Genomic DNA, 27947 nt, shown 5'->3' on the forward strand with positions numbered 1-27947 from the left:
GGTCACTCTCCCAGATGAACAAGAACTGTCTGCATTCAAGGAAAATATATTTATTTAATTATTAGGAATCCTTTATATGGTATATCCCCATACCATATATATGTTAGGAAAATGTCGTTGTTAGGGTTATTTGTGTGTTTGTGCTGGTTTGTTTAAAGAAAGTGAGAAAAGCTGATGGAACGTGGATAGCTGCAGGATGAGGACTAAGGCAGTTGGGATATCAATATTGATGTTACCCAGTGATCGCCCGATGGGTGCTCAAGCCTATGTCGTCGTCGTAGCAGCGTGCACGTTGAAAATAGTTTAGTGATGCATTTAGGAAGTTCTAGTAGTGATGTTTAAGGATTTATTAGGAACCTTCAGCCAAGCTAGGGTAGCTGAAATAAAGAGTTAGGGTTTAGATAGGTTACCTAAATAGCTGGGATAGTTAATGAATAATTATATTTTGAATTGTTTGATTAGGATGTGGTCATGGTCTGTCCTTTTAGACAGGTTTTTGGCAGACTAAAGCCATAGCCTCCTCGGTGGTTTACTTGTTGGTAAGGTAGTCGCTTCCGAGCAGTGTGTGGCTAGCATATAGTAAAGGCTGATCACTTATGTAAGTTGCCTATCATAGGTAGGGCACCAGCTAGGGATGTTCACCCCTTCAGTTGGAGGAAGAGGGATGTAATCTAGGCTCTACTCTATGAGTAGAATTACTGGCTGAGTGAATATAGTTTTGTATGTAGAATGTATAATGTATTATGTTTAATAAAATAGGATAGAGAAACGAACATCTTGGCAGATCTAGAAATAGCCTCCATAAGTGAACATGTAAAAAAGTACAATAAATATCAAGTTTTGAAGATTATCCCAGTTTATATTTATAAAGTTCCTCTCACTACGCAACCTAAGCTACGCCCCAGGTTACAGTAGTATGATTTTCTACGATTTTAAGTGTAATTCAACAGCTCAGCGGAGCTTCTCTCGGCTTCAAACTGCTTTTGGCGATGAAGCACTATGCAAGACGACTATTTATAGCTGGTTTGCAGAATTCAAACGCGGTCGTGTGAATCTCAGTGACGAATTTCGTGATAGTCGCCCGTCCACTGCTGTGAACAACAAAAACATCGATGCTGTGCGCTGTATGATCAAAACAGAGAGGCACGTGACATACCATGACTTTCGGGCATCTTAAGCATAGGCATGAGTCAAATACAATCAATACTACACAAACATTTGAGTGTAAAAAAGCTGTGTTCTCGGTGGATCCCACACAATTTGACTGAGGCTCAAAAGACGGATCGCGTCATTTGGTGCAAAGCCATGCTTACCAGAGTCAACGAAGGGGCGTCAAATTTAGTGTGGGACATAGTAACAGGTGACGAAACATGGATTTATAGTTACGATCCCAAAACAAAGCAGCAATCGAGCGTATGGGTCTTTCGAGATGAGCCAAAACCAACCAAAGTGACGCGCGTGCAAAGTGCCTCGTGGTTACTACGTGGTTACTGTTGCTTTGGAGAATCGTTGTACCGTGAATAGTGATTGGTACACGACCATTTGTTTGTGGTGACATTTATTCTAAGAATTATAAACAACTCACTTACATGAGAACACAGAGAGACATATTACATTTTTTTTTCTTTAGAAAGCGTACAAGGACGGTAGTTCAACTATGAAATAATAAAGTTTTACCCGCATTCTAATATAATAACAGGCAACACGATCTCAGGTGCAAACTATAAGCGCAACCATGGATGTACTAACAGACTACGCCCGCTGCTTATACTAGATATGGCTCAGTATATTAATTAAAATTTTATTTATTTTTAGTATTTTACCAAAGACAACAAATAATAAAAAATCTATATCATTACAGATGGTATGTTTACTTTTCTTTTATTAGTGCTAGTAATTTATTCATTTCTTTTTAACACATTTAATTGCTTTAGTGCTTATACAACACCTAAGAACGTGTTACTATTCAAATGATTACAAATTTTTAAAACTTCATCTGTGGTTGCTGGTGATAGGTGTGATGGTATTGCATTTGCAAAGACTTTTCCTATATTCGAGAAGTAATCATTGAAACATTCGCAGATCTCTTGTTCTTCAGTGATTACATCTGTACCAATCTGTAATTTGGGTGGAACAGCGGTCTCATTTACTTTGTTACGGGAGAGGGTATTTATAAGTGACCACATTTTATTAGGTTTATTTTTACAATCTTTGAAAGCCTTGTAATAGTATTCAACTTTTGATTTTTGTATTATGTCCACCACGCTTTTTCTTTTCGTTACATAATCTTGTTCTATCTTTTCGTCTTTTGGGTTTAGTTTGTGTTTTTGGTACATTTCTTTTCTACTCCTTATTGCATCTAATATTTCTTTCTTTACCCAGTCTTGTATCGGAGGATTATTTTTTTATTTTGGTAATTTTGCTTGTGTTAATGCTGGATATTGGATTTTGTTCTAGAGCTTTATATTCAGGCTATATTTTTTACCGTTTCATATGTATTATAAAGTTTTTCGTAGTCTATGGCATCGTATTTCATGGTCTTTATTGGTTCAGCTTTGTAATTCTTTATTTCAAAATAAACCTACTTGTGATATGACATACTTGATGCTATGATGGCCATATGAAACGGACTCCGTTTCATGTTTGAGCATACATATTCTAGTACTAGTAGTATCTGTTGCACGGGTATTGTAGCGTTTGTCGATTTTGTTGATTATGTAGTAACCTCACTCTCTAATTTTCTCCTTGTAACTTTGAATCAATTTATCCGAACTAAGTAAATCAAAATTAAAATCTCCAAATATTATCTCTCTCTCTCCAAATATTAGCTCTCTTCCTTTTTTCTAGCTGTGTCGAATAATAAATTAGAAAATCATTGTTATTTGTTCGCGCAGGTTTGTAGATTGCACCTATGTCTAAGTCAAATTTGTCTATGTGTATCCACAAATAGTGATTGTCGTTTACAGATTGTTTTTCAATTAAGCTATGTGTAAGATTGTTGTGTGCAAATATTGAGACTCCTCCTCCTTTGATGTTTTGTCCGTAGTCCATAGTTGTAGTAATGAGTGTATCCTGGTAAGTACAGTCTCTTGGCATCATCATCGGAACTTATCCATGTTACTGATAATATAACTATAAGAATAATATTGTTAAAAGACTGCATTATACATGTTAGTTCATCAAACTTACCAGACCTAACAATACTTCGAGTGTTGGCATATAGACATTTAAGAGACTTTTTGTTTGGTTTTATATTACTATAACCACTAACTACTTCATATGAATTAGTTATAATTTTTCTTGCTGACGTTCGGTACACCTAGGGGTTGGAGTTTTTTGGAGTGGCAGTAACTACTTTAGGCACACCCTTAACATATTTTATACAGAGATTTTTTTCACCATTACTAGTGCGATTATCAAGTTCCTCTTTAAGTACCTTCATATATGCTTGTTGTTGAGGTGTTTTATCTGAGAAGATCTTTATGTCATTCTGTTTCATTAGTCTCTTGTCCTTTAGTATATGCAGAGCCGTTTCTTGAGAAGTGAAACACACTTTTAATTATCACTTTTTATCAGGTTGGTACTTTCCCAGGCGGCTAAATCTTTCCGGTCCAGGACATCCAGAATAACTTTTTCTTAGTATGCTAAGGAGTTCAGTCTTATCTTGTTCTCATCTATTTTGAGGGTCTGTGGAGACTGGTTCAGCAATACTTGACATAATTATGTTCTTGTATCTCACGTTAGGTTCGCTAATCTCAGTAACTATTTCTTCCTGAGTCTGTAGAAAAGTGGATTATGAACATTTTGAGACTAAATTTATTTGCTTAAGTGTAGATTGTATGGACTCCATTTGTACTTCTGTGGTGTTTCTAAAATCCTGTATGCTTGTTGTTTCTTTCTTCAGATTATCTTGTTCGGAAGTTAGTTTATTTGTAGTTGATTTTATGTTGCTAACTTGTTCCTTTATAACTGATATATCTTTGTTTAAGTTATTAAAGTTTTCGATTTGCATGTTATTATTTGAGGTAAGGCATGCCATCAATTCGCTCATTTGATTTTGCATCGATAACATCTGCTTTCTCATTTCAGTCAAATTTAATTTCAGCAATATCTGACTTAATTTCGTCATTCTCTGCTAACTTTCATTTATTGCGAAAAGTTATCGGTGCTCTTTCAGCAAAATCGGAAGTTGTGTTTTTGTTAGCTATATCTAGGTAAGAACCACTTCATTTAATATTTAAGCCACTTCCAGTAGGAGAATGTCGAACGCTCATATATTGATCTATGGTGACAGTTTACTTACAAGATGTTGTTTACAATGTTGCGCGAGTGAGTTCTAATATAAGACCCCGTCCCTTTTACGCGAGGAGGTGCTGCTACTGGTTACTCAGTGGAGAAGCGTCGTTTGTACCCCATGCTTGTAAATAGTTGGTTTATTGTTTACGTGTTACGAGTGAGTATCGATAAGCAAGGTTATACATTTTTACGGAATATATAAGAACACGTCCGCTCTGTACGCTTCCGTGAACCGAAATGAGCTTATGAGCCATCCCGCGTACAGTCCCGACCGGGCACCTAGTTAATTTTATTTATTTCTAAAAAGTAAGAACCTGTTACGCGGTCAACGATTTTCATCACCTGAAGAGGCTGTCGAAGAGTATGAAAAATGTTTCAGAGGTGGTCAAGGAGTGGTATAAATATTTTGAGATTAACGGAGAATATTTTGAGAAAAATAAATTCATTTCTGACCATTTATAGTATTTTTTTTCATTCATTCTGGAAACTTATAGTGCGCCTCACGTACTTTTAAGCAGAAGTGTTATTATTATTATTGTTATAATATTATTACTTTTATATTTTATTATATAGAATATTTTTTAATAAGAGTAATAACATAAAAATACTACATACGTTGATTCATTATTAAGGACTATCCACACATATCCGGGCCGTGCCCGGAACGTGGACGGGGCGTGCTAGTTTGTATGAACTGCGGGCCCATCCCGACCCCGGACATGTATGAACGAGTTCATACAAAATTTACACAACAATATTTTTTTGAGCCCCTGACGGAGCATGACCCGTCCACGTCACGGCCACGGCCCGGATGTGTGTGGATAGATCTTAAAACGGTTTTAATTACAATATAAATAATAAAAATTAAAAAGATGGATAATGGGTCAGGCCGTCGGTTTCCATCCTCACCAAACCAAGCTGCATCGACAGGATCTTTTTACTATTATATTATTATTATAGTTTTTGAACAATAGTGGAAAAAACTTTTAGGCTTTTGGTTTATACAAAATTATGTACTTTCATAGTACATCATTTCAGAGTAAAAACTAAAGGTAATGACATATTAGCCATTGATATCAAAAACAAAACTATATAGAGCTGATGTTCCTAATCTAAATAAAAATCTATGTTACGTTTTCATTGCACCATACCTGCGGTAATTCTCATTTCGTCATATCAAGTCAAGTCATATAATGATTCTAAAAAGTTCTGTTAGTTAATTAACCGAAAAGGGTATTTTTCCCATTATAAATATTATAATTCATAGCCGTAATATGAAAAGTAGAACCTGTTAATAAACTAACCGCAAACAAGGTCTCGTCACTTTGGTAGTTACAGTTGTTTGTTTACATTTTATTTCTTTGATTCTTTGATTTCACTCAGTATAGTGGATTAGAGGTAATTAAGGAAATGTATCCATGTCATTTACATTTGCTCTAAATTTGAACAATCTTTAACAAGTATAAAAAAAAATCATAATATAAAAAACCTTTTATATTAACCTTAAAAAATTAAAAAATCACTTGAGTGCAGCAGAGTTGATGACAGGCAGTTCTTTCACGCCATCCTTGGTTACCACTGTAACTTGGAAGTTAGGTAGGCTGACAAATAAACGCTTGTGGATCTCGGCCACGCAGCTCTTCATGATGTCATAGGCTTCTTTTTCAGTAGCATCTGAAAGAATAAATTAAAATATCATTAGACCAGTTTCCTACAATGGATATTAGAGGAGCCACCAAACTTACTAATGCGTAATCGTCTCGATGCGATCGTGTTTAACTAAACTTGTCACATTAAACGCAGAGTTGATGACACGCGGGCGTTCGCGCACGAAACTAAAGGCGCATTTACACCAAGTCATACCGGAGGGTCCCTACCCTACTTCCCTGCTTTTCGATTTCCGCTATTCTATCATTCGGGCGTTGTCGCTGGCACTCAGGTGTTGACGCGGCCATTCCGACTCCAACGCACGACGCAACCACAACGTAGGAGCGTCGAAGAGGGCGAGTACGAGTGGCGACGCCGCCGATCAGCCGTCGTCGGCTGCGTACGGGCGCGATTAACTATTCGCAGGAGGCAGACTTTGGCAAGTACCTTACACCGATCGGCAAATCCTATCACCACTATTTCAAAAAATTATAGTGCATGCCATCAACACAATTGGAAGACGCTTCATGTAATAAAACCCAACGACTAATAATAATAATCCAAAGTATGTTCTTGCTTTTTCTGTAGCTGATAGCTACATAAATAATGTGCAGGTAGGTTCTAAACAATTTGAAAACTCAACTCTTATACTCTACTTAAAAAAAATTATATGAAGAAGTTTATGTACCTTATGGTTGGAGTAAATATGTTTATTCGAAAATCAATAAACATAAATGCAAGGAAATATTGTTTTAAACTAATCATTTTCTCAACTCTATGAGGTATGTTTTGGGAATAATATGACTAAATGAAACATTTTTCTTTTAAATGTAGAAATCATCCTACATATCAACAACAAAGAAGCCTATGTATATATACTTATATTAGAAATGTATATTTACCTCTCTTATAGTAACGGTCCAAGACGCTCAAGCTCAAGTAACCACCAAAACCATGAGCTGCAAATGGTACCTTCACACTGGATGCTAGGTAATCCATAAAGTACAGCTCTGGACCATTCTCTTTGTCATAACCAGCCATCAACAAATTTACAAAATATGGACTCTGAAATATTAAAACCAATACAGTCTTGAAATCATAGATGTCTGATATAAAACATTATTATTGTTGATTAGTTTGCTTTACATTGTGTTGTCATATCAAATTACTATTTCACTGTCTAACATAGACATCTCCTTAAGGGTTGGTGACCAAACAGGTCGACAGGTACAAAAGTTACTGCCACAACTTAATATTCATAAGACTTAAATACTGATTTTGTGGGATATTTCTATAACTTTATATAGACATATCTGTAATATAATAATTATATATATTTTTGAACCTCTTTTGCAAAAATACACAGCTACTGATGCTAGTTTATACTTACCAACTTCAAATACCTTACTAAGTAGTTACTACATAACAGATATATCACTCTCATATAAAATTGAAAATACCTGCACTATAATTGCCTACTAATTCTGAACAATGTCACCAGGCACTGACTATCAGGAAAAAGGAATCTAAGCACATGCACAGAGAGGTGAAAATAACATTGCCCACCATGTGCAGTTGTGCAGAGCCGAATGCTTATAAATGAAAGACTTGTACAACTGCTTGTGCCATTGTCTGTAGGTGCCAATTGTGTAACCTTGAGTGAGTGACAGAGCCCTGATTTGCACTGTTTACAGCACCCAACTACCTTCTGTAAAAATACTGTGCTATAAAAAGTGGCACATACTTTTCCAGACACAAAATAGGCGCCTTGACGTCGAGTTGCGGACACTAGCCTGTTACACCAAATACCAAGTACTTTTTCATGAGACGTTAAATTAAAAACATACTGTAGATATATTCCAAAATTCAACCTGTTACCTTTTAATAATTACACTGCTATGTGAAAAGTGTGCTATGGCAAAAGTGTGTCAAAAGGTTCTAAGATACTTACACTGCTTCTAAGATACTCGGCAAGGTTTCGACGAGTGAAGTTAGCAGCCGCCGTAGGCCCCAGCTCATAGCCATTGCGCATCTTGTAAAGCTGAATGTTCTTAGCGATATATTCGGCGAACTGTGTCGTATCACCAGTGTCACCTATGACACCCATCGCCAACCTATCGGATATTTTGTAGATCTTGTTCTCATCTATAATCATGAATAAGTATTAGAATCCGAACTGACGCTAAACGAAGATGTTTGCCAAAAACCGCAAACTCACCATCTTTCATCACCATAATACTGTGGCTAGCCGACTGGTCAGCCGCTATCATCACAAAATCATTGCACTGTATTCCCAACAAGCATTGTAGATTAATGTTAGCCATTTTCGTCGAGAATTAATTAAAAATTACTTCAAAATACCGTAGTCGACGAATAAAATATAACCTAGACAATGAAAAACGTCAACTCACTTTGTATCAGTGTTGCAAGCGCCGAACTTTCAATTACCTTTTGCCTTATCTTTTTTTTTGCTGCTTGGCTTCGGTTGCTCAGCCATTTATTGTTTTTAAAGAGAGGAACTCATAAAAAGAGTTTGGGAAAGATATTAGGAAGGTGGAGAAAGAGTGAGAAGAAGGGATCAGGCGACGAAACATGAGATGTAAATAAACAATAAATACATAATACAAATAAAGGAGAAACATTATATTATTTTGTACAGTTTGGAAGCGAAATTACTGTTTCTTCATGAGTAAAAAATAAGTTCAACGAAATTTTCTCAATTTTGGTTACATATGTGCGCGTAATATTTTATTATTCTTGTTATGTATGTACTTGAATCTTTGTATGACCTTTTGTATCTACATATGTAGGTAACTATACATTGAAAATATTGAAACGATGAAAGCACTAACTGAAACATAAACAAAAAGCCTTCAAAAAGCACAACAAATTAGTATAATCCCATAAATTATTTTATTTAACTCGTAGCATAAAACCAGTAATTTTCAGGTTGTACGTTTTGGTGACAATTTTTTACTAGTTAATTATTCGATTAGATATCATCGTGAAATATAAAAGAATATTACAGGTTACTACACTCGAATATTAATTATCTACGTGATGATATTCTACAAATATTTCATTAAAAAGAAATTTATCACCAAAATTAAGTACAAAAAATTTACCTGAAAATTACCCAAAAATCATTACGATTTGCCATAGATTCTTACTAAGCCTGAAGGCAATCAAGTTTTTTTTTATGAATACTTCAGCAAGTTAAAACGAAATAATTATACAAAAACTAAATGTTTAACATAGGAAATGAAACTATTTTTCCGGATTTAAATCGCGTATATTTGTTTTATTAAATAGTTTCATTTCCTATGTGTAACAATCGCGAAAACCTAAGAACTAAATGTTTAACTTCATTTCTTTTTTATTTACACATAATACGACATTTGATTTTTTTCCGTTCCGCTTTTTTCCCCACGTTGCACGGTACGGCTCTTCCTTGCGTTTAGTGTTAGCGCCATCTATACTAGCATAAATGTTTTTCTTAGACATTTAAAACAGTTCAATCAAGTTTTCATAGATAGCGCTTTTTTCATTTTAGTTTTCCTTTACTATAACGTAACACCAAAACCCTTCGCTCCAACCAGCTTAGACCTGTTTTTCCATCCTCTAAGGCTTAGACTCACATTTTCCGTAAAAATGTCAACTGGCACGGTTGACTTCATATTTGATTCAGAACTTCAGACTGGCGTAGTTGGGGTGTCAAGAAAAGAAATGAAAGAATCACTGGATGAAAGATCTATGAGAATAAAATTTGATCGCCCACAATATACAGTCAACAAACAGCACATCGAGCTATACGCTCTTGTTCGAATATCACCTCCAGACCAACGTAACAAGATTCGTCAATGTAGCTTGATATGCTGCCGTCATTACACATATCATGTTCGACAGGTAGCAGTCCGACTGATCCAAAGAGTACTTTGTGCATGACAGATAACTGCTTAGACAACATACATATTCGATAGGTAGGTCACTACACCGACAGAAAACTACTTCGATAACACATACATATATTCGACAGGTCACTATTTCGACAGAACATGAAATCGACAATAACTGCTTAATTAGTTATTCATTATTTCTCAGACATATTTACGTATACGAGATGTTCTGCTCAAGAATTAAGTGGTCTCCCAGCACATCAAATATTTATATTAAATATTTTATGTTCTGTCGAATACACGTGTTGTCGTGTTTTCTGTCGGTGTAGTGACCTAACGAATGTTTGTTTTGTCGAAGCAGTGTTCTGTCGGACTAGTTACCTATTGACAATGTGGACTGGTCAGCAGCAAATGACAGGCATAAAATAATTATGCCTGTCATTTGCTGGAGAATTAAACATTTTATTTTTTATCTCGAAATGTAGGAAAATCTAATGTGTGTGGTTTATTTACAGTATAGGTCCAATCATTCTCTATCAAGAAAAAATAATCCATCTGCAGGTACTTGCGCCCTTACGAGTAAAAAGGTGGCAAAATTTTAGATTTGTCATTTATTTTTTAACACAATTTACTAGTTTCTACTAAATTTTTGTGTTATTCTTATAACATTCTCTAAATTATACTAAAATTGATTTTTCTTTAGTCGTAGCTCATGTATTTAGTTAATGATTGGAACTATAATGTAAGTAACCCAAGCACATTACATTTTCGTATATTTTGAGATAAAAAATAAAATGTATATTTCAACATAAATAAAAAAAATATTTTTTCTCCGAAATTATCAACTTTTCAAAAAATTATACAAGAATAAAAGTTGTTAAGAATGTTATTATCCATCACATAAGAAAAATTAGCTCGATATTCCACAAGTTATTCCTATGTCCGAGAATTATCAATTTGGGCCCATTGTGTGCCGATTGCAGTCAAGCGATTTTTTTTTACTCGGAGAGCGCATTTTACGTTACCTTAGGACTAATTAGTTAAAATTATAGATTACAAATTAGGTGGAAAATAAAAGCAAATAAATCATTGCTATCGTTTATTGATTTAAAATACAAAACTTAGTGACATAAAGCTCTATCCTTTTATTGTTACAGTGCCTGCGAACTGACAATCGATAGGAAATAAACATCATAGCTCCTCGCGCACTTTCACTTCACACATTCCCATATTGGTAGTACAAAGAAATAGAATAGTATATTACAAACTCAAGCGCAAACATCTAGGGCCAATCTTGAGTAATTGGAATAGCTTGACGTTCCGCGACTAGGATGTCGTGCAGAAATGAGGCAGATTTCCCAAATTTCCCCATCACACATTACAACGCTTCGTAAAACTACTGAATCGCATGAAATACTCTAAAAACCTTGTCTAATAAAATAAATAAAACATTTACCTAAAGAATTGAACTAAACATCTTAAACTGATGAACACATAGATTTTTGCAACTAAAGAATAATATTTCCACCATAATATAATGTTAAAGAGTGGAACAAAAATACTGGTATATGTGCGTATACAATAGGAACAACGATTTCTTAAGTTATCAGGTAAATACCGCGAGCGAGACAAGGAAATCTGCCTTCAAAGGTTTTTCGTATAAATAAAACAATCTTTCAACCCTACACGTCACACTCACTCTAACAATCCTTTAATCCCATGAAGCAGAAAAGTATTATAGTAAATATTACACAGATATTTCGACAATTTACAGTACAAAATAGAGAGATTAGGATAGATTAATTCATTAGATCTACAATGAAATATGAAAAAATACAAGTATGGAGAACTTCTCCCTTGACAAAAGTAAGAAAATACTTTCATGCTTCATGTACAGAAATAAATAATTGTACCATACAACACTGTGTATACAATACAATTCTAAAAGGAAGTTTTATAAATACCACAGCAATATTTTGCTGTACAATAAAAATCTGCTGTGAATTGCTTTAGCGGCTTCATTTTGAACATAGTCACTTCAGTCATGGTTACATTCAAATTAAAGTTAATGGAATCAAAGATTTATAGTCACATATAGTTCAGAATAATGTTGCTAATCGCAAGCCTGGTGCTCGCGCGGCCTCGTCCGCCTACGTGGACATTTATGGACGCTTACATTTATGTGTGAGCAATATATATAAAACACCATTTGGAACATGTTTCGTATTCAAAATACAAACGCACATCTCGTTACTTCATATTACTTGCACCAAACTAAGGTACCAATATTGTATATATCGGACAGAGAAAGCCAGCGAGGGCAGCAGGCCTTACTCATAAAAATATCCGGCACTATACGGCAGTGATTCAGTGTTCTCTATACAAAATATCTCTGTTACAAAGTTTCGACCAGTCTGTTGCAATGAGGTTAGTCTATTGTAGATTCAAATCCAAAAGGTTGAACAAGTCAGTTATTCAATTTTATTACCTATCTGAAATACCCAAAAATTTTATATATGATTCAACATTCTCGTAACCTACAAGTACATTTGTGATTTTATAGAATTACCTATACACTATATGTCGTACATGTCTTCTGTATAATCCAGTGGGTAAAAACAACCCAAAATAATTATTTTAAAACAAACTTGTAGCTGAGATTTAGAATGACACATTTACATTTATACAACTCTGTAATGCGAGGGCATAGTTTAAAAACAATTTTACGTAATGACAAATCCAACCAATTTGCGCTTAAAATGTTAAATCATGAAAACAAGTCTAATTATTGAGAGTAAATAGGAAAACGAATTATGTTGGCCCTTTGAATTTCAGTCATCAGTTGCCGACACTTTAAAATTATAAAGCTTGCGATAATAATAAAACCGAATGAAAGCTTAACTAGCATAGGTCGTAACTAAGTTTAAGTTCCAGTCTGTAATTAGTCTGTTTCCTACATTTTATATACAATATTTATTTTCTACCATATTGCGTCCTTGATATGCATTGCGTAACAATAAAAAAACCTAGCCTTTATGCACTCGATGCTTCGGAATTTGTGTAAGGATCATTATGTGATCGTACGGAATCTTCTCTAAGTACGGTGAAGCAATAATTAAGAACAAATCATACAATGTTACAAAGTAACAAATGTATTAATTTCTTTACAGTCAGACTTATCGCATTAAATAAAAATATAGAACTATAAATTATGTTTATGTCAGTTCAAAAGTTCTATAATTATTCACTAACGCCGATGAACGGCGCAGCTCTCTATATAACTATTATATAGAGTTATTCAATTTTACTTACACTACACCAACTTTCACGCATGTCTTCGTCAGCTTTACAAATGCTAGAGCCTCGTTAAAACAGTTTCGTCAGTTCGGCACAGTTCAACGCATCTCGTCACACTCGTCGCATTTTACCTAATTTCACAATTTCGTCAATCACACAACCTTCAACACCATTTTATTCATTTGAGCACATTTTCTCCTCGGTTCGAGTCAAGTGGCAGTTCTTCGAGGTTCCTCTCGATTCGCCGTGATTAAACTACGGTCACTCTGGAACACCAAGTGACAGATGTCATTTCGCTGTTACAGAACAACGCGTAGAGCACCGTCGTGGGTAGTCGCATCGCGATCGAGTCGCGACTGCGGCCCGCCTGCGCGGCCACGACTCGATGTGGGTCTTAGCGGCGCCGGCAGGCCGCGCTGGTGCCGCGGCTGTCAGACGTCGGCGCGCTGGCGGTACGAGTGGCGCGTCTGGCGCAGGCCGTACTAGTGGATGGCCACGGGACTGTGCTGAAGCTGGCACACGGGCTGCAGCATGTCATCGTCGCGCCGCACGCTCTCCACCTCCATGCGCTCGGCGCCTCCCCACACGCGCGCACCGCTCACTGCCCAACACAATATAACCGTTATTATCATAACAAACTTAGCAACCCGCGCTTAATTTTGTTACTAGGACATTTCGGGATCGCTACTGAAGAGAATCATGTACTGGGTACTAAAGGCTTAGGATTCCTGCTTCTTTTGAAATCCGCAACTAGTAATACTACTATTTCAATGGACTAACGTAATTATGAGATGAGGGTCCTCTATGAAATATTGTAACACATTAAAAGCGAAACTATCACCTACAGGTAGGTACATAAAAAAGGCAATTGACATAAAATTACAAAAAAAACGCTTTATTTAATCGAAATTTACAATTTGAAAAAAAAAGTCTTTTGTCTGCCTTTTGATCATAAGTTGTAGATTTCGATAAAACCGTTGCCCACATATTGCATCTGCTCAAATAATTCACAATTCTGTGGCTCTAGTGAAATGGGATACAAGTAAAAATCCCAAATTTATAAGGAGACGCGAAAAACAGTTAAAGCTTAAATGATATGAAGCGTTAAGTATTTTCCGCGTTTCCTTGTAAAGTTGGCTTAATATCATATTAAGCGTTAATTTATTTCGTGTTTCCTTGTAAAGTTGACTTAATATGATATCAAACATTTTTGACTTGTACCCATTTTCACTAGAGCCACAGAATTTAGCAATGAATCTTGGCAGACACAAATGCGGAGTTGAAAGCCATGCAACCACGAACGAAAGGCATGCTGTCAAGGGATCGACATCGGACGAGAAGCGTGGGTTATATAATAATGAACAATCCTAAACTGGTCCAAAAACTTCTAAGCAGGATTATCGACATCTAAATGTGTCAACTTAGAAAAATAATGCTCCCGCTATTCACGAGTTTCCTTTTTTTCGAACTGAGTAGTTAATATTATTTTAATGTATTTTGCAGAAGTAGTGTAGGGTAGTAGTAAGGTGGCTTGGACCAGCATATGATTATATGACTATGTTAACATTCTGAGAGTAAGTGGGCAGACCTGACTATAGTAATGACGCGGCGGCTAGTGGCGCGAGCCCGGGCCGCCGGCCCGCTCTAGTCATCGCGAGTCCGATGGGCCATCTGCCACGGAACATCGCCGTTATTTTCACATGTTATTTAACTTTCAGGGTTACAAGCATGTTATATCTTCAAGGTGTACCTAATATGTTAATTGTTCATTGTATGTTTTGTTTGTAGATAATAGAAAATCAACGGATATGTAGTAATTATAGGATGCGTGCACACAGTTATAACGATAAAGTTTTCTGATCTAATTGCTCTAATGATTGGGTGACAAATTGTCACTAAATATAGGGTTATTGGTAATGTTTACGCCCAGTAAGGAAGTCACCACATTTATCGACGCGGGATCGGCTTGAGATGATCGTGTTATACCATACTTATAGCATTAAGCCGATTCACCGTCGACGCGGTTAATCGAGTGTCGGCGCGGTCGCTTGGGCTTTTATGCTGCCGTTCAGCCCTCATCTAAGATTTGGGGTATGAAACGTGGTCTTCGCACTTTCGGAGTTGTTCGGCCGTCGACGCAGCCATTCGGGTGTCGATGACGCCGTCGGTTCGTTGCAGATTCAGTGTCGAGCTGCGTCGTACGAGTCGATGGGAAACGTACAACGTCTTTTTCGTTGTATTACATGGACATAATTTTTTTTCTGTCCGGCTTAATGCTCCCTTATCGATAAGTGTGGCTCCCTAAGTACTTTATTTTTAAATGTGTGATTAAAAATTTTCTATAAACTAGATATTACCATGAACAATCAACAAATAAAAAATATTGTTTGAGGGTATTAGTAGGTCATGACAGTTGCGCAAATCTGAAAGATTGATGGAGCAAGTTTAAAATCCTTAAAAATAATCTTTGTAACTTATTGAGCAATCTTTCAGAATCGATTGTGAGACCTGGTCATAGATTTTTGGAAAAATGATTTTCATATACAAATTTTTACATCTCGTGTAAGGGAGAAATTTTGTTAGTAAGCTGATCAGTCGAAATGAAATGATGAAAGCGTTATGTGTTAGCGAAGAATGACGCACGATACAAGCTCGGAATGAAGTTACGATGTATCTACATGAATTACGACAATTGAACCCAAGTAACACCCAATCACAACTAAGGCCAATCAATACCTTTACCTTTCATCACCGTCTCAACCAATCGCGGATTTTGTAATATAGAAATTCTTAGAGTTACCAGAACGAGCGGTAATCATTTATTTAGTTTATTTCATAATTCATTTATTTAGGGAAATACATTGGTATTCAAAAGCTGGCAATAATAATAATGTAATATTAGGAACTCACTACATTTGTTCACACGGAATCGCATTAAGCCGGTCAGAAAAATCTATATATCCATGCAATAAGAGTGATAAGACGTTTCGGTTACGTTTCCTTGTAGGATTTGCGCATGCGAAACGCACGTCATTTTAGCTCTTATTATAATTATGGACATAAGGTTTTTCTGACCGGCTTAATACGACCCCGTGACGAGAAGTGTGGAGATTCCCTTATTGTCAGCATCAACCTCCACGGCTGAAATATTCTCCTATAAGGAAAGTGATATTAACGGTAAGCTAACCTAAAGCTTTAGCAGGTTGAATGGACTTATGGCGTAAAAAGTCAAATTAACTTAAAAATGGAGACCATGTCTCGAATTTAACCTGTTAATGGTTTAAATTTATGTTACAAACAAATTAGTTTCGGTTCCATTCTGATATCTCTAGAATTGCTTTGTTGACCATTTACATCTACACCTGTAACATTGCCATGTAGCTTGCACGAAATAGATGATGCAACACATTCTATTTTGTTATCGGATGTATTACGACATTGGAAAGTTCTGAATATCGAGAAATTCATAACAGTATTTTCTTCCTTACGCCAATGTTCCAAATGTAGATATTATATAATATAGTATTTACAGCCAACAGATGTCTGTTGGTTGTAAATGCTTGCTTGATTTAAGACGTCTTAAATGTTTTAAAATATGGCTATAATATTTGTACGTCACTTCAGTACAAATTGCCATCTTAACATCACTATTCAAACAGTAGTAATAAAGAAGCAATTACTCACCGTGCTGATGATGTGACTGTGCTTGTTGCGTGTTTGTCGATTCGTCGGCAGTTCTCTTGAAGAAATTGTGCTGCAGCGCATAGTACGGTGTCACCCGTTGTTTAGGATCGTATTCCAGCATGCGAAGAATTAGATCCTGCAATTAAAAGGATAAATTTTGTGAAACTGTGTAGCGATACAAAAATTTCGTCTATAACGGCCAAGTTATACTCCAATGGTATATGTATAGTGAATAAGTAAGTACTCCTCCGTCCAACGTGTGTCCACCTTAAGATGTGATAGATAGATAAACACTTTATTCACTAGTATGGTACAAATAAAGATTGAATACAACAGGAAAAATAAAACATTTTTTGCCATAGCAGTGAAATGGCGCTGACTCAGCATATAAAGGCGGTAAGAACCAACGAGAGGTACTAAATCTAGAAGTTGTTTGTAATGAAAGATCTAATAAACGACTAGGGGGGGAAATTGATTATTAAAATGATAAATGTAATAAAGTGTGAATAGTGCAACTAAAGTAACCTATTCAATATGTGCGGGTTTGAATATATAAGTGTAACTGTAAGTGAAAATTATGATTGTGAATATGTTTTAGTGTAATAAATCAAAGTAACAATAATAATAACGCGCACACACTCATAGCCCCGCACTAAGGAAATCCCGTATCGCGGGTGCCATGGATACACACATAGACAAGCACAAATTACACCCAAACTCACGAGAGAAATAAAAAATGTAAGCCATACAAATATTTCTCCCGGCCCGGGAATCGAACCCGAGACCTCTGGGTGGCAGTCCGGCATGGTAAGCGTTCGGCCACGGCGGCAGTTACATATTTAGAAAAGCTACAAAGAAGAGTAGTAGGAGTGGAAACCTTTGAGTCGAGCCGAAAGCCAACCTTTGAAAGAGCCGTATTATAAAACACTATGCAAAACGGCGCTGTTTTCTAATACGGCTACCTCCTGTTCGGCTGGATTGCAATTCGCCTAAAAAAAATACGACGCATTGTAAGAGCACGTGGCGTTTCAGAAAGCGACTAAGAAACGTGCCGCCAGAATACAATAGGGCGCGGGGCGCGTCATTGTTAGCTGCTTTGAGATACTTAGTTCCAAATATAGCCGCCAGTAGAGCTACATTATCATAACAACAAAAATTGCGTCCCAAACAGCAACTATTTCAACAAAGTGCAAACAATACTAGTTTTAGGTGTGGAAAAAGTAAAAATATGCGTGAAAATAGTGAATAATGGTGAACATAAGTAACAAATTATTCCTCTTGTCATAATTACTCTTCCTAAAAAAACGGGTAGTAATAAAAGCTTATAAAAGTAAATTAAAAAAGAGCTTATTCAAAATATCAATATTACTGTGTTATTTACTAGCTACGAAAACATTTGTGCAAATAAAAATACGAAAAAAACCGAACGAAATACTGAAAGTTGATGAATACTACTCTACCAACTTAATTTATATTGTACCGAAAACTATTATTAGAAGTTTTTATCGTAAATTATATTAATTACAATGCGATTTGACCTAAAAATATGTTCGGAAATGTAAACAAATTCGTTTCTGGCTGCTTTTTCATATACTAACTTAACCTACTGAATAGGGGTCGCAGACAAGATTTCCACTATGCAAAATTCATTTGTTCTTTTAAATCTGTTATCTTGTCTTTTAAACCACCATGGAAACCAGTGTGTAACAATAATTATTTTGTCGAAAACGAAGAGTCAGTTTATTAACTGTATTATGGAAAACAGACACTACTCTCCCGGCACCTTTGGCTTTTAAATTACACTCTAGTATCGAACAGACAAGTACAACGGCCACGACATTTTCCCTGTGAACAATACGGCTAAACGTTGGCCGCCGCTTTGTACAACGTATCGTGATCACAATCTGGTTGAACATGAGGTAGCCGTATTAGAAAACAGCGCCGTTTTGCAAACCAGCTAGCCGTAATGTAATACGGCGCTTTATACAATACGGTTGCGAACCATATATGTTCTCCGATACAATGTAGGCCTTTTCAACGTGAGAGTGAATAGGCACTTGAGCAAATTCGTTCATTGACAAATGCGCTATTGCGATATCTCCAGGGTCCTATACATTTATTTATTATTGTCAATGTCCAAGAGACTGTGACAAACCCTTACCACGGCGCTATGGAGGATTTTGGTACCTACCAAGAATCTGAGATAGAACCCAGAGCAAGCAGTCTAGGTTGTTTCTAGCAGTGACGATAAGTGCATATAACACAATTCGATTCAATTATACTCGTGTCTCGTCCTCGAGATTAGTATTCCCTAAATTATTATTAACACAATGTAGTGTCGCGTAGTGGTGCCACTTCGGCAATATGGTTTAAAAAAATAAATAAATAAGAAAACTTTGTGTACTGTCACTTGCTCATTTTTCCCGCTTCATTCGCAATTTAGCGCTCATCCACTTCGCACTCTACCAAAATGCCAAAAAGACGTAATGAAACTACCGTCAATATTTTATCGAAAAAAATACGAAAATTGGAAAAAGTGATTAAGTGTATCCGACGGCCGGCCGCGTCGGCACATACAATCAAGTGAATCTTCTTCATCGTACATATCGAGCTCCAGCAGCGATCTCCACTCGACACCGAGAGACTCGACGCTAACTCCGGAAGTAAATCAAGGTTAGTTCAGTGTTAAATTTTACCATATTTAAGTGTTAAAGTGCTTTTAGCACAAAGTACGCAATGCAATCAGAATAGTCTGGGGGAGTACTTCGCTGGATTTGTACTTTTTGTGGTTTTTGTGATTATAATTACTACAAGTTTGACATGCAATCAGAATAGTCTGCGGGGCTACTTCGCTGACATCTGCCCAGATCAGTCTGTGGGACTGTTTCGATGCATGATGGTGATATGCGTGAAAAGCAATCTGAGGGATTGTTTCGACGCATAAAATTCGTTAATACTCAGAATAGTCAGCTAGACTATATCGCTTTTAATGAATCCTTGTGGTCTCGTTCACAGACCGAGTAATTTCCTAGCCCACGATACCCGAAGAGGTTACCGCCGATGCCGCAGCCGAACTCGTCACGCTTGCCTTGGCCACACTGCACACGCAAGCGACTGGCGCCGCCATCTCCACCTCCGCCACCGTCATCGCCGCCGCCGCCGCCGCCGCCGCTGTTGAGTTGCCGTCAACGCTGGTGTTGGAACACGCAGACGAAGAGCTGGATCCTGACATCCTAGATATTCTCGGAACGGACCCGGCCGCTGTGCAAAAATATGGCACCGATATTAATAAGGTCCTGGCTAACCGTTTCAATCATATTGTTACTAAAGGTTTAGGAAAAGGAAACCGGAAACCGTTGATGGAGAAGTATCTTGTTCCGGCGAACTGCTCTCACAGGCGCTCCGCGACTTAACCCTGCAATCAAGGCAGCAGTTTCCGATACGGTGGTATGGGGGAGACAGAGCTATGGAAGCTCGACAGACAGAAATTGCAGCCGCTATTTCATGTCTACTTCAAACTATTTCGACTCTTCTCAACGAGAAAAACAAAAATCATGAATTATTGAGACAACTCATGGATTAACTAAAATGAACATATTATGTGCGATAAATAATACAGTGAATGCGTACTCAGAAAAAAATTTGCGTTGTATTCTTTGAAGAAGGATATGAAGGAACAGCTGACCAGAGGCAAGATAGATACGCATCTTTTCGGAGAAGACCTCCCCGAGACTCTTCGATCGGCAAAAGCCGTCACGAAATCCAGCTCTGACCTAAAAATGGAAGTACCCAAGAAAACGAAGCCTGCCTCACATTCTGCGAGGAATTTAAACTGGAAGGCGGGGTCTGGCAACCGCAGAGCAGCACCGGGCCCCGCTCGCCGCCCTCAGCCGCCGCCGCCCCCACCGCCCACGGTGGCCGGCAGCAACAGATGGGCGCCCGCCAGCTCAACGCGCGTTTCGTCGCAGCGCACCAAACAGACGAGGACCCGCTAGTCGCGCCAGCCTCATCTGCACCCTCGACGGATTCACTGGTAGGCTTTGCTGGCAGGTTCCGCTTCCTTTTTGATCGATGGTCCCAGATTACCCGTGACCGAACTCTGCTATCTTGGGTAAATGGGTATAATATTCAATTCAATAGTCCGGTACATCAACCATTTTTGAATTTTTTATTTGAATTGGAAAGTATACGCTATAACGAAGCCAACAGTAACTTGCTATCAATAGGTGCCATTACCCGATGTGGACCATCTCCCGGGCAATTCGTATCTCGTGTCTTTTTAATACCAAAGCCGAATGGCGATATGAGATTTACATTAAATTTAGAAGCCCTAAACAAATTCATAAACACGCAACATTTTAAGCTGGAAGATCTGCATACTGTTCTTAAGATTATAGGTAAAGATTACTATTCGGCCATGATAGATTTGAAAGATGCGTATTTTTAATAAAAAATACATCCCGATTCGCGTAAATACCTCAGATTTATATTGGAGGACGAGTATAATACACGTATGTTCGAATTTAACGGTCTTCCTTTTGGACTTTGCATGCCACAGAAAAAAAGGATTTCTACTAATAAGAAAGAGCAATTTCTCAAAATATTTGCTAATTCTGAAAAAATATTTGTTAAAAGTAATAAAATATTGTCATTACAAAGATACTGCTTATCTTTTTCTAATATAATTTTACTCTTAACTTTATTCTAACTTTGAGACAAATATGTTCACTTCAAGATTTTATTTCATTTCTAATCAATTAATTGGACATTATTTACATCAAGAAATTTTTACCTCTTACATCAAATTTAAATAATCTTAAATGAATTCAAAATTTCTTGGGTGTATTTAAAAAAAATATATTCTTAAACAAAAAAGAAGTAGTTTTCTATTCAGATTAATATTCTAAATTCTAGATTATATTCTTAAAGCAACATTTCGTTGCGTTTTTATAGTCAATGATGTCGTGACATGTCGTCGAAGCCGCACACGGTAACGTTTACTTTTACTTGTGCTTGTAATCATAAACAGTCATTTATCCAAAGAAACAATACGTAGTATCTCTAGTTTGTCATGATTTTATTTATAGTCATATTTTAAGAAATTTGGTTACAGCATGAAATCAAACTACATTTGAAACAAGCACAACTTTAACATGCAATTAGTTCCATCACGCCACTGCTAGATGGCATTAGTTGTACTCTGAAACGCGCTATCGTTTTGTTAACTTCAATAGTATAAAGTCATCTCATTTTTGAATTGTTAGTGCTTTCTGCCGCTGTAGCATTTATACGGCACTGAATGGTCCTCAAGTATGGTTTGGCACTGAACTGGTGTGCTTTCACGCCAGTGAGACATACATACTGTTGGGTCCATAACCCTGTAAATTTACCCTTTTTGATATTAGAGAACATAAATCTTCAGTCAAATAATTAAGTATCTCTTAATTTTTCATTCTTTTTTTTTTTTTTCAAATCAAAATCGGACATTTCTAATAACAAACAAATATTTTGTTGAATCTAGAGTGGCTTTGTGACTTGAAGTAAATTAATTTGCTCTTGGATTAAATATTTCTGTCTTATAACAAAAATACACTTTTGAGACGTTTTTTTTACTATTATCAAGTAATTATTCTCTAGCGTCTATAGGGAGAGGATCGTTTTGTTGGATTTAATAAATTTGTCTTCATATAAAGAATTTTGTCTTTTTCTAAGTAATCTGTTTTTACCGTGTGGCTCCCTTTATTTTTACCAAATCAATAAAACCTATTATGAAACTCCTAAGATCATGTGGTTTCTTGTCTTCTATATACTTAAGATGATATATATCTCGTTGGAAAAACTTACTATGAATGTCAGGAAAACGTAAAAATAACTTGCGAGTTATTAAAAGCACTCGGTTTTATTATAAATAACCAAAAAATTAGATAAAGGTATGTATCTACTAAAACGTTGCCTGTATCTCGGCTATATAGCAGACACGCAAACGTGCAAGTAAGCTTACCTTTAGAGAAAAGGGAACGTATTATGAAAGAACTTCATTACCTTTAGAGAAAAGGGAACGTATTATGAAAGAACTTCAAGTTTTCGTTCGCTTAAATCAGTGTACTATCAGAGGGTTTGCACAATTTGTAGGTGTATTAGTATCAGCTTGTCCAGCCGTCGAGTACGCCTGGCTGTATGTAAAGGAACTAGAGCGCTAGAAGTATCTTAACTTAAGAGGTCACGATGACTATGACCGTATCATGACTATACCCGATTCCCTGTTGCCAGATTTACACTGGTGGATAACCTCCATTAATACTTCTGTACACAGAATTAGAAATGACAATTAAGACCTTGAAATATATTCTGACGCCTCAACAACGGGGTGGGGGGCTGTGTGTGATGGGCCGACAGCCAGCTGTCAATGGTCTCCATCTGAGAGAACTTTGCATATTAACCATTTGGAACTTTTAGCTGCTTATTTTGACGTCAAAATATTCACAAAAAATTACAATAATTGTTTAAGGGTAGATAACACCACTGCCTTGAGCTATATAAACCGTACGGGTGGGTTTCAATTTCCTCACCTGAATAAAGTCACGAGGGACATTTGGCAGTGGTGTGAGACCCGAAAAATACAAGTTATAACATCATACATTAAATCGTCTGATAATGTATTAGCAGACCACGAATCTAGATGCTCCCATCCAGACGTAGATTGCGAGTTAACAGACGCAGGTTTTAAGCTGTTAACAGAAACAATTGGTAATCCGCAAATTGATCTTTTTACTTGCCGCTTTAACAACAAATGTGATATTTACGCCTCGTGGCACCGAGATCCGGACGCGTTTATTGTAAACACAGTTACTATTAGCTGGTCAAATAATTATTTTTATGCGTTTCCCCCTGTAGCAATCATTTTAAAAACCTTGAGAAAAATTATTTCCGATAAAGCAACGGGCATCATGGTCGTGTCGACTTGGCCGTCCCAACCATGGTACTCCTTGTTTACCTGTTTAGTTATATCCAATGTAATAACATTAGATTTCAACCACCTAATTTTTCCACATTGCAGCAGCGGGAACATACAAGCCAGCATTACCCTGGTGGGAGCAGTATTGTCTGGATGGCATTACAGCGATGAGACACACCCGCGACGGCCATAAACATGCTAGCGTCATTATCCGACAACACCATGAAACAATATGAAGGCTGTTTCAAAAAAATATTTTTATATTGTAATAATAATAATATGGATATGTTCCAACCGTCTATTCCAATAATAATAGAATTCCTTACCGAGGTGTTTAACAGTGGCAGCCAGTATGGCACAGTAAATTGGTACAGAGCTGCTATTTCTTTATTAGTCGGTCCATTAGTTCAAGACGAAAGGCTCACGCGTTTTTTCAAAGGCTTGTATAGACTAAGGCCTCCCATAGGGCGCTATAATGTGACATGGGATAAACTCTTAGAATATCTAGCTTCACTGTATCCAAATGATGCATTACCACTTGAAAAAGTAACAATGAAACGTGTTACCGTACTCGCTATTGTTACAGCACATCGCGTTCAGACCCTCTCTAAGATTAGTGTTCTTAATATAACTGTTTCTGCTGATCAAATTATAATAAAAATACCTGAATCAATTAACAACTTCCAGAATAGGTATTCGTCAACCGACGTTACACTTACCATATTTCGAAGATCGGACAGCAATATGTCCAGCCAATACGTTCTTATTTTGATAAGTCTAAAGAAATTAGAAAAACTGAGCAATTGTTTATTGGAGTTCGAAAACCTCACAACCGTGTAACTTCACAAACTATAAGCATTAATGTGTTGTACATTAATCCACCTCAATAACATATGTACTTGAAATACTTTATTCGAGCCGTAGAGTTTTTTGGACGACAGCAAGCAGCTCATCGCCGGGTGTCATTGTCATAGCAAATATACTAAAACTGTCTCTTTAATAGCTGTGAATAGATGAGCGTCGTTTCAATTATGCGAATGACAGATGAACCAGATTGAGGTCCAATTACGAGAGAGTGGTGCAATGGCGCAAGCGAGAAAGACTATCCCGTTCCGATAGTAAAAAATATAAGCGCTTTAAGAAGTTTAGTTTTAAAGTAATAGCAGGCGAACTGATTGACGTGGTTGTTGCTTTTGAATTTCAGTAGTTATCTGTGATTTTCGATGTTTCACGTTAATTATTTTTGTGGTTAAGTCATTAGTCAAACTGCCTCTGTGACTGAACGGTTACCATATTAGTCTGCCAGGCAGAGGTCTCTGGTTCGATTCCGGAGGCGGGAGAAATATTTGCATGGCCGATATTTATTTCCCTCGTGAGTTTGGGTGTAATTTGTGGTTGTCTATGTTTGTGTCCATGGATTTCAAATACTAGAAAAAGGAGAAATGACAAGGACACAAAACTGTAAAAGAAACTGCGAAAAATGTAGTACGTACCTTAAATTTGAGGTAATCAGAGACGGAGTGGCCAGGCTCGCCGCGGCGCCTTGCGGCCGGGCCGCCGCCCTCCACTCCGAGGATCTCGTGCAGCCGCCGCGTACCCGGCGGCCGGTACTTCCTGTAACTAAGTAATGCCCACGTCACATCACTTTTCATAATTATTGTGAGAGTGAGGCTCAGCTTGGTAAATGAACTTTGCAAAAATTTTCTTAGGAACACGGGCGTAATAATAAATATCAGACAACATCACATACGTTGCACTGATCCCAAAGTAAGTGGAAATCGGAAACAATATAGAAAAGTTAGTTTTCTACATTAACCCGGCCGGGGATATAACCTTGGACCTCAGATGGCAACACCATGAAAACCGGTGTGCAAACCACTCGACCACAGGGGGCGTCAAAAAAGGAGGGAGTACCTAAAAGATGTACAGACGAACTTTCGTCTTGCAAATTTACTACGATAATCTACAGCGGTAATAGCGGTACCTTTTTTGTACACCAGAAACCTGTATACTAACGACTATTATAGGCCATGTTGCAAATGTGGAAGAAGTGACATATCGATTACTACGTTAGTTAAAACTCACCTCCCGTCTTTGCCTGTGACTTTCTTTAATACGTAACCACCGCCTTCTGAAGCTGGTAACTTGTCGAAAAACTTTCTCGTTTTGTGAGCCTGAAAGAGAATTAAACATTTTGAATGTAAGCACTCAAACACTGCACAGTATTTTGTCATACCTTGGCCCCATAAGATTATTCCTTCCTGCCTTCCCCGATCTAGGAAAAGCACTAGACGGCGCATGAGTCTAGTAAACTTACGGAGGCCCAAGTCACAATACCAAAATATGACGACATCCGTACCTGATCTAATAAATTATCAGGAGGCATTCCTAAAACCTCAACAATCTTGTTCATCTGATCGACTTCGTTGGCGCCACTGAAGAGAGGTTCTCCCGTATGCATTTCCACTAATATACAGCCTAAGGACCACATGTCTATCGCTAGGTCGTACGGTATACCGAGTAGTACCTCTGGTGACCTATAGAACCTTGATTGGATGTATTGGTATATCTGTAAAGGAATGTTAGACAATTAATATTATTGACAAAAATAAGTAAATTACTCGAAAATATGGTGGTGCAAAATTAACCCAGTGCGAGTATTCAAGGTGCAGCCTCTCCTTTATTCATAATGGTAACAAGATTTTATTTGTATACTCTCGTGGAGTACAACTTAAAAATATTTCTGTACAATATTTAAAGAATTGCAGTCTTAACGCATCCATATAATATAACTAGATGCCGCGCGATGCGCCGGGCCGCTAAAGCGGCCCGCGAGGGCTTTCTTTGTATCTGGTGGCAAATTGGGAGTTGAACTTAATATTTCAGAAGATAATTTTCTTTGGTTGGGTTGGTTTGGATAAGAGACACCACCAGGGTCCTTGACAATTTTTTTTGAAGCCATATACCTAAAGCTAAAGCGGCCCGCGAGAGCTATATGTGAGGCATGTGACTTTAAATGTAGGAAAGACTTCGCCGGTTGGTTCTCGGAGAGCAATGGTGTTGGACGGTGGAAAATGTACGGCGGCCATATTGAAAAATGGCGGAATCAAAAACCACAAACACAATTTCGTATTATGGGGCCTTCCTTATACACGGCCAATTGCCACATTTCAGCACGATCGGTGTTTTTTCTGGCCACTATCTTGAATTGGACATTTTGAAAAAATAAATTTGACAGCCGATTGGCTCCCATCGCCCACTCTGACATTAGTCAGAACATAATTTACCTATTTATAACAGTTTCGGAGACATCGTCTCCCAAAATTTATATGACGGCCATTTTGTTTTTCGAATTTTTAATTTTTTTCACTCCCGGTGGAAACTGCCCGCAGTGTGGATAAACATTTGTTTGGACACTTTGAGCCAAGACGCGTACTTTGGTCGGGCAGCTGGGGTCCTACCTGATGCGGAGCACGTTTCGAAGATTACTTTACCTTCTGATACTCATCAAACCTGTCCGACCATAATTCCCCTACATCATTTTTACCAACCCGCACTTCTTCTGGGAGAAAAATGACTCCAAAGGGCAGAAAATTCACATGTTTGGCGGCCATCTTGGAAAATGGCGGAATCGAAATTTTGACCCCAGTTTCCTATTGTGGACTCCCATATACGGCCGCATGCCAAATTTCAGTCGGATCCGAGCACTTTTATTTTAAGACCCCACTTTGAGTCGGCCATCTTGAAAAAATTTTTTGACCCCCACCGCCCTCTATGACATTTGGTCGAGGACCCCCCGCCCATCTCCAGTACTTGCCGAGCTACGGGGCTCTGAAATTTGTATGGCGGCCATCTTGTTTATTCGAATTTTGAATTTTTTTCACTTCCGGTAGAAAGAGCCCAGGGTAGCGGACATTTTTAGTTTGACGATCCTGCCGGTAGGTGTTATACTTTGGCCGCGATGCCGGGGTCCCACTTGATGCAGTGCACTTTTCGAAGATTTCGGATTTTTCTGGTACTCACCGGAGCCTTCCGATCACGACTGCCGTACATCATTTTGACCCACAGCGACTCCTTCTGGGAGATCAATTATCTAAATCACTGGTTCAGTCAGTCAGTCAGACAGTGGTAATCCAGCTATACTTTCATCCGATATGTCACTTAATTCACTG

At 37.5% G+C, this 27947-nt stretch overlaps 2 protein-coding genes across 5 annotated transcripts in view; both read right to left on the bottom strand.

Moving 5' to 3' along the window:
• Positions 1-5700: 5700 nt before the first annotated feature.
• On the bottom strand, positions 5701-8341 carry LOC113238220 (proteasome subunit beta type-2). Its single transcript, XM_026475005.1, has 4 exons — positions 8162-8341; positions 7895-8088; positions 6846-7008; positions 5701-5970 (listed from the first exon to the last, which is right to left on the bottom strand). Exons 1-4 carry the CDS (start codon positions 8265-8267, stop codon positions 5816-5818), a joined length of 618 nt encoding a protein of 205 aa, XP_026330790.1. The 5' UTR covers positions 8268-8341; the 3' UTR covers positions 5701-5815.
• A 2589-nt stretch (positions 8342-10930) lies between these two features.
• LOC113238273 (serine/threonine-protein kinase minibrain) overlaps positions 10931-27947 on the bottom strand; it is a 134325-nt gene continuing 117308 nt past the window's right edge. For all 4 annotated transcript variants that reach the window (XM_026475085.1, XM_026475088.1, XM_026475089.1 and 1 more), the window contains exons 8-12: positions 26135-26344; positions 25861-25949; positions 25269-25395; positions 16821-16956; positions 10931-13737 (exon numbers count right to left, since the gene is read on the bottom strand). In XM_026475085.1, coding sequence (XP_026330870.1) covers positions 13619-13737; positions 16821-16956; positions 25269-25395; positions 25861-25949; positions 26135-26344 — 681 coding nt within the window. In that variant the 3' untranslated portion in view covers positions 10931-13618. The remainder of the gene's footprint in view (positions 13738-16820; positions 16957-25268; positions 25396-25860; positions 25950-26134; positions 26345-27947) is intronic.

This window comes from Hyposmocoma kahamanoa, unplaced genomic scaffold, assembly GCF_003589595.1.
Source record: "Hyposmocoma kahamanoa isolate Upper Pololo Valley unplaced genomic scaffold, ASM358959v1 95, whole genome shotgun sequence".
Lineage (NCBI taxonomy): Eukaryota > Metazoa > Arthropoda > Insecta > Lepidoptera > Cosmopterigidae > Hyposmocoma > Hyposmocoma kahamanoa.